We start from the raw sequence: 13,759 nt of genomic DNA on the forward strand, positions 1-13,759 counted from the left end.
CTACCTCTTTGACCAAGCTTTTGGTCACCTGCCCTAATTTCTCCTTATGTGGCTCGGTGTCAAATTGTTTGTCTTATAATATTCCTGTGCAACGCCTTGGGACGTTTTACTACGTTAAAGGCGCTATATAAATACAAGTTGTTATTGTTGACCAAGGCACACCCAATACTCCCCTTGACATAGGCTTGGTAAAATACACTGTAACTACCTAGCAAAGAGCTAATTCCTACACTGATGTAAATTCATTCAACTTTGGGACATAGAAAGGTATTATATATATATTCCAGTTAATTGATGGGCTCCTTTTCTCCTTCTAGTATGCTGATATATTATCTCCAGTCAATTGCACGCTCGCTAAAGTTTACCAATAATCAGCTCAGGATGCAGCTCCAAATTGTACGTATATTATGTTTGACCTTTGAACCCTTTGGCATGCTCTCTCTCATACGTAAATCTCCTTAGGACAGAGAAGTAATGTAAATATTTGGGTCCTTTCTATCTGCAGGAAAGAACGGAAGATAAAAAGAAAGTATTCCAATTGGCAGTAGGTAGGAGAGTTTCTCATTTCATATCTAACAAATCACTGATTATATTACTTCAAGCAATAGGTTAAACTGAGGTTCTATTTATATTTTATGTTAAAAATGTTATCAGTATTGGTATGCAAATGTTAGTGCTCTCAGAGAATTGCTATGGAGTCTGAATGCTCTCAGGAGAGAGGATGCTCCAGGTATCGACCTGCTTGTTGAAGGAAATGGAGCTCCTGATTAATGTGACTCACAGGAAAAACAGGGGAGAAGACCAGGACCAGTGTTAACGTGAATGTGCAAGGGGTGATTCCACAATCCCGTGTTCCCAACCAGGAGCCGCACTCATAGGGAGCGTAGTGTGGAGAACCGGAGCGGCAGTGTAATGGCCCTATCTCTGACCCGTGCTTCTTACTGGGAGTCTCTGATCATCTCTAGCTGCCAATCAAAAGAGGAATAAAATGAGTTATTTCTTCCCAGTTTTCTCCCCTCCCCTTGGGAATGTGCTGACACCTGCTGGGGTCTCTGACACCTCACCCTTCGTGCGTTAGCCTGGACCCTGAACATCGCGTTTGATAAGGTGCCCCTGCCCGCAAAAGCCTGCCCACCTGCAATATCGATGGGCCCAGCCTTGTGTTTGCATTTCTACAGCGCCTTTCATGACCTCAGGATGTCCCACAGCACTTTACAGTCAATGAAGTACTTGTGAGGTGTAGTCACTGTTGTAATGTAGGAAACACGGCAGCCAATTTGCGGGATAAATATTATTTGAGGGATAAATATTGGCCAGGATACTAGGGAAAACTCCCCCTCTTTAAATAGTATCATGGGATCTTTTACATCCGCCCGAGAGGGCAGACAGGGCGTCGGTTTAACGTCTCATCCGAAAGACAGCATCTCTGACAGTGCAGCACTCTCTCAGCACTGCACTGGAGTGTCAGCCTAGATTCCGTGCTCAAGTATCCGGAGTGGGACTTGAACCCACAACCATCTGACTCAAAGGTGAGACTACTGCCCACTGAGTCTCAGCTGGCACCTGGCAGATGGCAGAAAATGAACCATAACAAAGGAGAATATTTGACAGGAATTCTTCTTGTAATGATATAACTCTTACATCAAAATAACACTCAAGCTGGTGTGGCAATATAATGGCTGCCTTTATTTCAGACTATTCTCCCCGAAGATATAACGTTCAGTAACATGAGGAAACCTTGGAGTGTAATTTTTACAATGAGCTTACGCCCATCAGGGGGCCCTCTAATGGTCGACTAACAATATGCAAGTAGCGTGCATATCAATCACATTTGCTGATGTCACACCAGGTGACAGATATAAGGGAGGTAATCTGTACTCAAAAAGATCTGGACCAATTAAGCAGATGGGCCAATTAAGCAGATGGGCCAAGGAATAGGAGGTAACGTATTGTAGATAAATGCAAGGGAATGCATAGCGAACCAGCTAATGTGTCCACAACAATGGGGTGTCCTTTAGCAAAGAGGAGAGGATTTGGGTGTGAATATTGATCATTCACTGAAAGAGTCCAGTGATTGGGAAGTTATTGTCAACAAAGCTAATCAAATATTAGGATACATCTCAAGGGCATTTGGTGGTCAGTTTTAACAATTTTTCCGGCCTTGATCACTGGTGAGGCCACGTTTGAAACCAGGTGGGCAGTTTGGGGCACACTCACCCAAATTTCCTCTTCAATATTGAGGGAATGATTGAGGGGTTGGAGGGATTGGATTATGAGGAGCCATTATGTAAATTAGACATTTTTCTCACTGGAAAATAGAAGGTTGAGAGGTGATGTGTGTCATAAATCGCAACTTCTACAAGAAGTAACACAGGAAGTACTACTGGACGACCAGCTGAGGGCGCTGTCCGAGGAGTATAAATACTCGGGCGTGGGCCCAACTTGGCCAGAGACAATCTGGAAACAGGAAGCTAGTGACTACTAACTAGACCTCCATGTTTTGTTACAAGTCGATTAAAGCCTTGCTTTATGTTCAACCAAGTGCGTAGTGAGTCTTTATTACGTCAATTTAATCGACTTGTTACCGTCTCCACGCTTTGGGTGATTCATAACAACCAGCTGCAACTCGAACCGCAGAAAGGAACTTGGGCAAGAAACTGATCCATCATGGAAAAACTCCTTAGACCCGCTCGTCTCGACCTGGACCCGAATGCACCTGCGGCAGCGAAGGTATGGAAGCATTGGCTTCGTAGCTTTAGTAACTTTCTTGAAGAATGTGGGGCGGATGCCCCTAATAAGTTATGAATGCTTATTAACTACGTATCCCCTCATGTGTATGATTATATTGAGGACTGTATAGACTACGACGCTGCTATCCAAATTTTACAGCAGCTATATGTCAACTCCCTGAATGAAATCTTTGCTCGACACCTACTGGCCACAACTCGGCAGCAGCCTGGGGAATCGCTCGATGAATTCCTCCAGAAACTTCGCAGGCTCAGCAAAGATTGTAACCTTAAAGCGGTTACAGCTGAACAGTATCAAGAGGAACTAATCCGCGATTCCTTTATCAATGGGATTGCGTCCCCTTTTATACGTCAGCGCCTGCTGGAAAATAAAACCCTCAATTTACGGGCTGCTTATGACCAGGCGTGTTCCCTGGACTTGGCCAAGAAGAATGCAGACACTTATCTCCCACCACGTGCACGGGCGGCGGCTATCACCTTTAATAACTCTTTCGATAGGTCTCGGGTGGATGGCCCCGCTGATGATGACTCTACTCTAACGGACGACGACCCTACCCTAGAGGCCTTTGCTGATGACGACCCCGCCCTAGCAGCATCCTGGCAATCAGGAAGAAAGTGTTTCTTTTGTGGAGGTACGTTCCATTACAGAAAATTTTGCCCGGCTCGTAATGCGACCTGCAATCATTACAGCAAGAAAGGACACTTTTCCAAGGTATGCCAGTCACGGGCCTCTGCTAACAAGAAAGGCCGCTCCTCTAAAGTATACCAGTCGAGAGCTCCTGTTAGCTTCACAGCTGCTATCTATGGAGCTGCTCCTCCCCCAAGAACCACTGCTAAGGCCACAGCTGCCGAAGGAAAAATTGCCCCTCCTCCCATCACAGCTGTTTTTCCCCAAAGTTTGTCCCGTGCAGCCACGAAGGTTTCAGTAAATGGGCACACTCTAAGCGCACTAATCGACTCCTGCAGCTCTGACAGCTTCATTAGTAAGCGGGCTGTCAGCAGGTTAAAACTGCGCATTTATGCCTCGGACAGGGAGATTGCAATGGCTCTGACGACTCTGACCACCAATTCTTCTGGCTTCTGTCTTGTCAACCTCATCCTCAATAGCCACACTTATCTCTCCACCCGGCTCGGAGTACTCGAAAACTTATGCAGCAATGTGCTTCTGGGACAGGACTTCCAGAAGCAGCACAAAAGACTCACTTTTGAGTTTGGAGGGTCGAAGCCGGAGCTTACCATTTCTAAGGTGCCATTTTGTGCGCTCTCGGCGGCCTTACTCGGTGAGCCCTCCCTGTTTGCCAATCTCTCCCCCCGCTGTAAACCCATAGCCACCAAATCGCGGCGCTTTAGCCAAGACGACCGGGCATTTATCGAGGCAGAAATCTCTCGCCTTTTAGCTGACGGTATTATCGAGCTGTGTTCATCTCCCTGGCGGGCTCAAGTCGTCGTTGTGAAAAACCCTTTAAAACAACATAAGAAACGTCTGTGTATTGATTATTCGCAGACTATTAATCAATATACCGATCTGGATGCCTACCCGCTACCACGCATAGATGACATGGTCAACAACCTTGCCAAATACAAGGTATTTTCAACCTTCGATTTAAAGAGCGCGTGCCATCAGGTACCGCTGAAAGACTCTGACAAAAAGTATGCGGCCTTTGAGGCCAATGGTCGGCTTTAGCAGTTTCATCGCCTTCCATTTGGGGTCACCAATGGGGTGGCCATCTTCCAACGGGCAATGGATGGCCTAGTCCGGCAAGAGAACTTGACGGATACCTTTCCGTATTTAGACAATATCACTATTGCCGGCCATGATCAAAAGGAGCATGATGCCAATCTTCAGAGATTTTTTGACGTTCTCCGTTGTCACCACTTAACGTTAAACAAATCCAAATCGGTGAAATCGGTGCCATCAGTGAACATTCTTGGCTACTGGGTGGGCAATGGTGTTATTAAACCGGACCCAGAGCGACTTCATCCACTTCAGGAGCTCCCTCCCCCTACAAATCTCGGCTCTCTTCGTCGGGCACTTGGCATGTTTGCTTATTACGCAACGTGGATACCTCACTTCTCCGATAAAGTACAGCCCCTGCTTCATGCGAAGTCTTTTCCATTGGAAGCAACAGCTATTTCTGCCTTCAACCTCTTCAAGCGACAGCTGGAGAAAGCCACACTTCGCTCCATTGACGAAAACCTTCCTTTTGTGGTCAAATGCGATGCATCGGAGGTGGCGATCTCGGCTACCTTGAATCAAGGTGGTCAACCCATGGCATTCCTATCCAGAACCTTGCAGGGTAGCAAGCTCCATTACCCCCCCCCCCCCGTCGAGAAGGAGGCTACAGCCATCATCGAGGCTGTACGCCAATGGAGGCATTTTCTTGCTCGGCGTCATTTCACGCTCATAACTGACCAGCGCTCCATGGCCTTCATGTTGGATAACCGGAAGCGCACGAAAGTCAAAAATAATAAAATTCAACTCTGGAGGATGGAGCTGGCCGCCTTTGGATATACTATCCGTTACCGACCCAGCAAACAGAATGTGGCCCCAGATACCTTCACACGGGCATTTTGCTCTTCAATGTCAACGTCGACTCTGGCGGATCTGCATATGGACTTACGCCATCCTGGCGTTACCCGTATGTTGCACTTTGTGCGCTCCAAAAATCTACCGTTCTCAACAGAGGACGTAAAAAAAACATGCTCCTCCTGTAGGATTTGTGCAGAATTGAAACCACAATTCTTCCGTCCATCAGATGGCTTACTCATACATGCAATGCAGCCTATGCAGAGGCTCAGCATAGACTTTAAAGGGCCATTGCCTTCATCAGCGCAGAACACCTACCTACTTACGATGGTAGACAAGTATTCACGCTTTCCCTTTGCCTTCCCCTGTCCTAATATGCTTACCTCTACGGTAATTAAATGCCTCGATCAGGTCTTTTCCCTTTGCGGGACGGCCAATTTTATCCACATGGATCGGGGTTCCTCCTTTATGTCGAGTGAACTTAAAGGTTATCTCTCCCAACGGGGAATCACCTCGAGTAAGACGACACCATATCACCCAATCGGCAACGGACAGGTTGAACGATACAACGCCATCATCTGGAACGCTGTCCGTCTGGCACTGAGGTCACGCAACCTACCAGACCAGCAGTGGGAAACTGTGCTCCCCGAAGTGTTACACTCTATCAGGTCTCTTCTCTCCACATCCACTAATGTCTCGCCTCATGAGCGATTCTTCAAGTTCCGGCGTCGCTCTACACATGGGACATCTCTACCGTCATGGTTGGTGGCTCCAGGCCCTGTGCTACTCCAGAGGTTCGTCCGGTGGGCCAAGAATGACCCTCCCGTTAACGAGGTGGAGTTAACGGAGATAAACCCCATGTATGCGCACGTGCGGTACCCCGATGGCCGGGAGTCCACCGTCTCGCTCAGAGATCTGGCTCCCTGCCCAACCGGTCACACGGGCCTGAATGATGTAGGATCCCATGACGATGATGTCAACACTCCGCACCCCTATGAAGATGACGCCCTACCTGGGACATCGAGGGATCTGCCGGCAGTGCTACCGGATCAACACAGGGAGCCGAACGCTCCCCGTAGGATGGCCACCCGAAATCAGGACGCCGGACAATCTCCGGCTATGACCCAAGATGAGGCCAGCTCTGCACCTGCGGGGACCCGCACCTGCAATCATGATATTCCCAGTCCTCCAAAGGACAATCAAGACGACGCGGACTCTACCGACTTACCGGTACGGGCCAAGCGACCCAGGGACCAGGACACGGTCTGGGGAGACCTGCCTTCCGGTCACAAGCAGAAAGCTAAACGACTATGGCTATTTTTGGTCCGCCTAGTCCGTTAAAGGAAGACTGGACTTCCAAACCTTTTAGGGAGGAAGAATGTCATAAATCGCAACTTCTACAAGAAGTAACTCAGGAAGTACTACTGGATGGCCAGCTGAGGGCGCCGTCCAAGGAGTATAAATACTCGGGCGTGGGCCCAACTTGGCCAGAGACAATCTGGAAACAGGAAGCTAGTGACTACTAACTAGACCTCCATGTTTTGTTACAAGTCGATTAAAGCCTTGCTTTATGTTCAACCAATTACGTAGTGAGTCTTTATTACGTCAATGTGATTGCTGTTTTTAGGATTCTAAAGGGACTAGATAATATCGACCATGACAAGCTATTACACCTTGTTCAGAACAGTAGAACCAGAGGACACAGCCTGTGCTTGAAGGGGGTAAATTCAAAACTAGTCTGTGGAAGCAATATTTCAGTGAGTGAGTGGAAAATCAGTGAAACAGGCTTCCTCAGGAGACAGTGGAGGCAGTTAGTATTCATTCACTCAAATGCAAATTAGATTGATTTCTTTCAGAAAATAACATTTTGGGTCCAGTATGTGAGTAATTTGAGACATGATGTGGTGAGTGTAGCGTGCTCGGGAAGAACAGGTGATTTTGGACCAATAGTTCCCAAAGCTCTTTGCCGCTGGGGGTTTCCTCGCCTCATGTCTGGGTCTGTTGTAGACTAATCGATAGAGACTGATCACTGTGATTGGTCAACAACTCCATTATCATTCTATCATGCGACTACCAGGATGGTAGAAGGCGAACTAGATGGGCTGTGGTCTTTTATCGTCTAACATTTCCTGTGTAAAAATGCCTTTACTGGGGTGGGTGCAGGAGGAGCGGAGATCGGAGCGAGACCGGGTTACACCGAGCCCCCATTCATTTTTCCGCCTGTCAAATTTTCCAAAGCGCGATCGATTATACACGGACGGAGAGTTGTGTGTAGCGCTTGCCTGGATTTTGGATATAAGCTTCTGGGGGTGAGAGGGCTGCACACCAGGCAAACCATTTCCCCCGATCACCCCACAACGTTGTCCTTGTTCTGTCCGGGACACTCATTTTTGAACAAATGAATAACGTGCGGGATGTTTAATTTCCGAGAGTTTTTCTTCTTTTGCAGCCAGATGTCAGCATTTGGAGGATGGCGACAAGAAGACCGGGCATGAAAGTGACGTCACCAGCCAGGAGTCCTCGATCCAATCCTCACCTCGGAGGAACGGGAGCGTCACCAACTTTGACTCCCCGGTCAGCGCGGGGAGTCACATTCGGAGCATTTCACAACAGGTGGCTCATGCTGTTGATGTCACTCGAGTTTCCAGCCTTCCTCAAAATTCACCGGCAGCCGCCGCACAAAAGCACAGGAGCGAGCACGCCTCGCAGAGGTCAGAACGTCCTTTCATTCCTCCAAGAAAAAAAAAACATGTTGTAGTCCTGTTTCTGATTCTTGTTCCTTTTTCCATAGCTTCAGAACATAAGAAATAGGAGCAGGAGTAGGACCCTCGAGTTTGCTCCGCCACTTAATAAGATCATGGCTGATCTTCGACCTCAACTCCACTTTCCCGCCCGATCCCCATATCCCTTGATTCCCTTAGAGTCCAAAACTCTCTCAAACTCTGTCTTGAATATACTCAACGACTGAACATCCACAGCCCTCTGGGGTAGAGAATTCCAAAGATTCACAACCCTCTGAGTGAAGAAATTTCTCCTCATCTCAACCACCTTTCAAATGCTGGAGTCCTACGGGGCTCACATACCTCGGATGTGATTCCTTTTGACCAGCTACAATGCTCTTCCCCTTTCCCACACTGCAGCTTGCCTGGCACCTCTTTGCCTTTACTTTTACCGATAAAGTGTTGAGCCACTTCAGAAATGTGAAGCCGCCATAATGTCAGGGTGACCAGGATTGGTTAGATAGCCAGCGTTCATTTTTAGGCTGCATATAGTGACACCACCACTCCCGGCCAGAATGGAGATGATTGGTTAGTTCCCTTGTCAATCATGTCTGGAGACCGCACTGCTGCAAGCGAACGGGATTGATTTTACCCACATTATTTGCATTATATAACTATCCTCCACTCACTGCATTTTGCTGGAGAAATAATCTTGCTTTTATTGGGAGACTCTGCTGTAGTTTCGGTCAAGAGTTCTGTTTATTGTAGTTCATAGAGACTCATAGAAACATAGAAGATAGGAGCAGGAGTAGGCCATTCGGCCCCTCGAGCCTGTTCCGCCATTTAATGAGATCATGGCTGATCATCCAAATTCAGTACCCTGTCCCTGCTTTCTCCTCATATCCCTTGATCCCTTTAGCCTTAAGAAATATATTTAACTCCTTCTTAAATATATTTAATGAATTGGCCTCAACTGCCTTCTGTGGTAGAGAATTCCACAGGTTCACCACTCTCTGGGTGAAGAAATTCCTCCTCATCTCAGTCCTAAATGGCTTACCCCTTATCCTTAGACTGTGACCCCTGGTTTTGGACTCCCCGCCATCGGGAACATCCTTCCTGCATCTAGTCTGTCTAGTCCTGTTAGAATTTTATAAGTTTCAATGAGATCCCCTCTCATTCTTCTAAACTCTAGTGAATATAAGCCTAATCGACCCAATCTCTCTTCATACATCATTCCTGCCATCCCAGGTATCAGTCTAGTGAATCTTCGCTGCACTCCCTCCATGGCAAGAACATCCTTCCTCAGATAAGGCGACCAAAACTGCACACAATACTCAAGGTGTGGTCTCACCAAGGCCCTGTACAACTGCAGCAAGACATCCTTGCTCCTGTACTCGAATCCTCTCGCTATGAAGGCCAACATACCATTTGCCTTCTTAACTGCCTGCTGCACCGGCATGCTTACTCCGTTTAAGTAAACTCTGTTTGCTGTAAAATAGACTCTGTTTGCTGTAAAATAGACTCTGTTTGCTGTAACCCCCGCCTCACCTCCAATTCATTGGCTGACACTGTGGAGTCAATACTCGGTAATTTTTACTCCAAAATTGGCAAGTCCGTCTCCAGGTGGAGGACACAATGGGGGAGAAATTCATTATAGCCCCGCTTGGGGCGCTAAAACTTCAGAAGCGGAAAAATTATCGCCAGGAGCTAATGATCAGTTATAGCGCTCCAAGAGGGAAGTGGAGCACTAAATCAAGTGCTACCACTTCCCTTAGAGCACTAGAGAGAGTGAGAGGGGCGGGAGCGGCAGAGCGCTGAGCAATGTTCCGTGCGGCGCTGCCGGATTCGCAGGCTCCTTCCCTCCCTTAAAGGGAAGGGCCAATGCTCACAGCAGTTAAAGGTAAGGCTGTGGATGTGTCGGTGACGGCACCCGCAGCCCACGAGGAGCAGCCCCAAGCACTCTAAGAGAGTGCAGAGCTGATTAATCGCGGCAATTAAAAAAAATTTTAAAACAGCACAAAGGGGTGAGAAAATATTTTTGGCCTCCCTGACCACCAATGCCTTTAATTAGCGCTCCCCAAACAGCCGCCCGAGGTCACAGCGCCTCCTGCAGCTGCCGTTGCTGACGCCCGGCGATACTGTAGGGGGCGGCAGTGAATTTAGGAACCGGGGCGGTAACAGGGCGATGCACACTGGATGACATCATGATCAAGGGGCGCAGGAGATTGAGGCGGTACGTTTTACCGCTGGCGCTAACCCCCCCCATTGGATTTCGCGGGAGTCGTTTTTTTCGCCGCATCCGGTCGATAAGTCGTTAGTACCCAGTTGTCGCCCACCGGAGGCCATAACGGGAGGCGCAAAGGAGGCCAATTTCTAGCCCATGGACTTTGCTGGGAGGCATGCCAGGGAGAATGACCCCAAAAAATGGGACTTAATAACACTCTTAAAACAAAACGCAGGCATGGATAATATCTCTGACGTAAGAAAACTACTAGGCACTTGGTCTGAGCGTGAAACAAAGCTTTAATCAACTGTTTTACAACATGGAGGTCTAGTTGTGTCCTTCACTAGTTCCTGTTAAGAATGTCCTGAGCAAGCTGGGCCCATGCCCGAGCTTATGCTCTCCCTGGACAGCGCCACCCGCAGGCCACTCAGTATTATTTCATAAGTCTTTCTTTCATGAATGACTGATTCATGTCAATCTCCATGCATGACCCCTAGCTAGCTGTCAATTTATTGATCGCTGAAACTTTATCTTCACTCTCGTTAGGAATCCAGGCGCCTTACAGGGAGCCACAAGCGGTCACTACAGAGCAAAACCATCCTCCAGCCGGGCAACCAAATTACCTGAAGATTTGCGTTTGGATGCCCCATTTAGGAAATGCATCAGACCACTGCACTATTCACCCGCAGAAGGGGCTCCACAGACGATTCTAGGCCGCAGAGTGCACACGGCCCGATACATACTAGTCAACGAGCGTGAGTCGCGGAAGGGATTATTGTGCTCAGCCACTCGAATCCCAAAACATTACAAGGTGGACGAGTCCAGGGAGGTGGTGGAAATGTTGCCTAGAAATCTGAAAAGGTACGTCGTTCACGATGCGCAAAGGGCAAATCCACAGCTCCACTTCAGCGAAGAGGAGGAGGATGAGGAGGAGGTGGAGCAAAGTTCATTTAGCAGGTCTCCTCGCCCCCACTCGCTGTCCGACCTCCACCAGCCAACTCGCTTCTACATCGGGGACAGCAAAGACAGTCGGATATTGATCGGGAAAGACCTGACCCAGATTCACTACGAATCATACAATGAAGACTGCAAGTCGCCGCGGGGCCATGGCGGTCCAGGGTCATCGCATGCTCAGCGGAATAGCAAAGCTCCGGGACCCACCAGCCAAAGCGCAGGAGCTCACGCCAAATGGAAAGTGAAGCATAAAGCAGACCAGTCGCTGACCGAATCGGACTCCGTATCAATAGCATCGAGCAGCGATCAGCAGAACAGCAGCACCGACCAGTACATCCAGGTCATCCACAGCAAGGAGAAGTACTTGAAAGCTTCCAACGAGAAACTAAGTAGAACCAAGTCGAGAGCAAGCATTGAACTAAATGTCGCAGAGGCAAATGATCTGATATGTTCAAATGTCTAGACCAGTCCCTTGGTATACACATAAGCAAGAACAGTATAGAACTCACTACCACAAGGAGTAGCTGAGGTGAATAGTATAGATGCATTTAAGGGGAAGCTAGATAAGCACATGAGGGAGAAAGGAATAGAAGGATATGCTGATAGAGTGAGATGAAGAGGGGTGGGAGGAGGCTCATGTGGAGCCTAAACACTGGCACAGACCAGTTGGGCCGAATGGCCTGATCCTGTGCTATGTTGTATAGCAGCTCCGTGATCTGATTCAGGATAGGACACCTGTCAATTTTTTTTTTTAATTGAGTGTGCTATCTTATTAGATCACTTATCATACTGTGAGTTTTTTTTTCCAAGGCTGGGTAAGGGTATCAAGGGATATGGATCAAAGACGGGTAAATGGAGTTCAGCCACAGATCAGCCATGATCTGATTGAATGGCGGAACAGGCTCGAGAGGCTGAATGGCCTCCTCCGGTTCCTATGTTGTTAAATGTGCCCCGTAATCTTCTCAAAATTAGCAAAGCAGGAGATGCTGCTGATCATTTAACTAACTATAGTACCATAAGTACTTTGTAGAAGCTTCACAGGTTGCAGGTAGAGGGGCTGTAACTGTGGGCACAGTGTCTGTCTGTTGAGCTAGTGTAGATTTACACTTGGGAATCAGCAAGTGTCCACCAATTTTAAAAGATGTGTTTTTCCTTAGTAAAAAAAGAATTAAAATGACTCTCCCTCACCCTAATCACTCATTTTCCAAGCAGGAGCCTCCAGCTTCTGGCCAGTGAATGAGGTTCTGGGCTGGGTGTGCTCATTCAGAAAATTGGCCCTTAAATCCCCTTAACAACAACTTGCGCCTTTAACGTAGTAAAATGTCCCACGGCGTTATCAAAAAAAAATTGACACCAAGCCACATAAGGAGATATTAGGACAGGTGACCGAAAGCTTGGTCAAAGAGGTAGGTTTTAAGGAATGACTTAAAGGAGGAGAGGTTTAGGGAGGGAATTCCAGAATTATCCCCAATTAGCTGTGAAAGGGGGTAAATTCCACCTTCACTAAGGTTGGCTTGAGGATATTGTTAGATATTATTTTGTGCTTTTTAAATTAAAATGTGAACTTAGAAACATAGAAGATAGGAGCAGGAGTAGGCCATTCGGCCCCTCGAGCCTGCTCCGCCATTCAATGCGATCATGGCTGATCATCCAAATTCTGTACCCTGTCCCTGCCTTCTCCCCATATCCCTTGATCCCTTTAGCCTTAAGAAATATATCTAACTCCTTCTTGAATATATTTAATGAATTGGCTTCTACCGCCCTCTGTGGCAGAGAATTCCACAGGTTCACCACTCTCTGGGTGAAGAAATTCCTCCTCATCTCTGTCCTAAATGGCTTACCCCTTATCCTTAGACTGTGACCCCTGGTTCTGGACTCCCCCACCATCGGGAACATCCTTCCTGCATCTAGCCTGTCCAGTCCTGTCAGAATTTTATAAGTTAGGTCACATATATTAAAATAAAACACTGATTTTTACAGCATGTCAGTTGTAAAGTGAATGAAAATGTATCTTTAAACTGTTAAATCTTCCTACATTCACATCAATTGTTTCTGTAACTTATATGGGATATATTCACAGACCATTTCCTTTACTGCATGCATGAAGCCGTCAGCCTGAATATAAGTCTCACATTTTGTGTTACTAAATAAAATCCTGAAATACTGTTGTGTTCAGATATAAATATTCATTAAATAGAATTCCTTAAAAAGCTTGAGCAAGTCGCCTTCTTTTGCTTGAACCGTATTGGGGGTGGTGCAAAGTGGGGGCAGGACTACAAGCAAACCCCGCCCCGTAAAGTGAGGTCAGCTAATTTAAATATTTAGATCCCACCCCCCCCCCCCCCCCCAGCGCATAATGCATGATACATTGGGAGAGGCCTGGGAGCAGGGTTGCAGCAAATCAGCAGCTGTCACTCGGGTGGGTGAGACGGGCAGCTCGATACACAGAGAGCATCGGAGGCCAGCCAGGAGCAACAAAGGGTGGTTCAGTGGGGAGCACTCTCGCCTCTGAGTCAGAAGGTTGTGGGTTATATTCTCTCTTGAGCACAGAAATCCATGCTGATGCTCCAGTGCAGTACTGAGGGAG

At 47.6% G+C, this 13,759-nt stretch overlaps 1 protein-coding gene across 2 annotated transcripts in view; it reads left to right on the forward strand.

Annotated features, from left to right (window-relative positions):
* Positions 1-13,375, forward strand: part of tmc3 (transmembrane channel like 3) — a 146,532-nt gene extending 133,157 nt beyond the window's left edge. For both annotated transcript variants that reach the window (XM_085968870.1, XM_085968871.1), the window contains 4 exons: positions 318-396; positions 506-548; positions 7,724-7,985; positions 10,765-13,375. In XM_085968870.1, the coding sequence (XP_085824996.1) occupies positions 318-396; positions 506-548; positions 7,724-7,985; positions 10,765-11,635 (1,255 nt within the window). In that variant the 3' untranslated portion in view covers positions 11,636-13,375. The remainder of the gene's footprint in view (positions 1-317; positions 397-505; positions 549-7,723; positions 7,986-10,764) is intronic.
* Positions 13,376-13,759: the final 384 nt, after the last annotated feature.

This window comes from Somniosus microcephalus, chromosome 27 (assembly GCF_052327205.1).
Source record: "Somniosus microcephalus isolate GS21.2 chromosome 27, FLI_Smic_1.0, whole genome shotgun sequence".
In the NCBI taxonomy this organism is placed as follows: domain Eukaryota; kingdom Metazoa; phylum Chordata; class Chondrichthyes; order Squaliformes; family Somniosidae; genus Somniosus; species Somniosus microcephalus.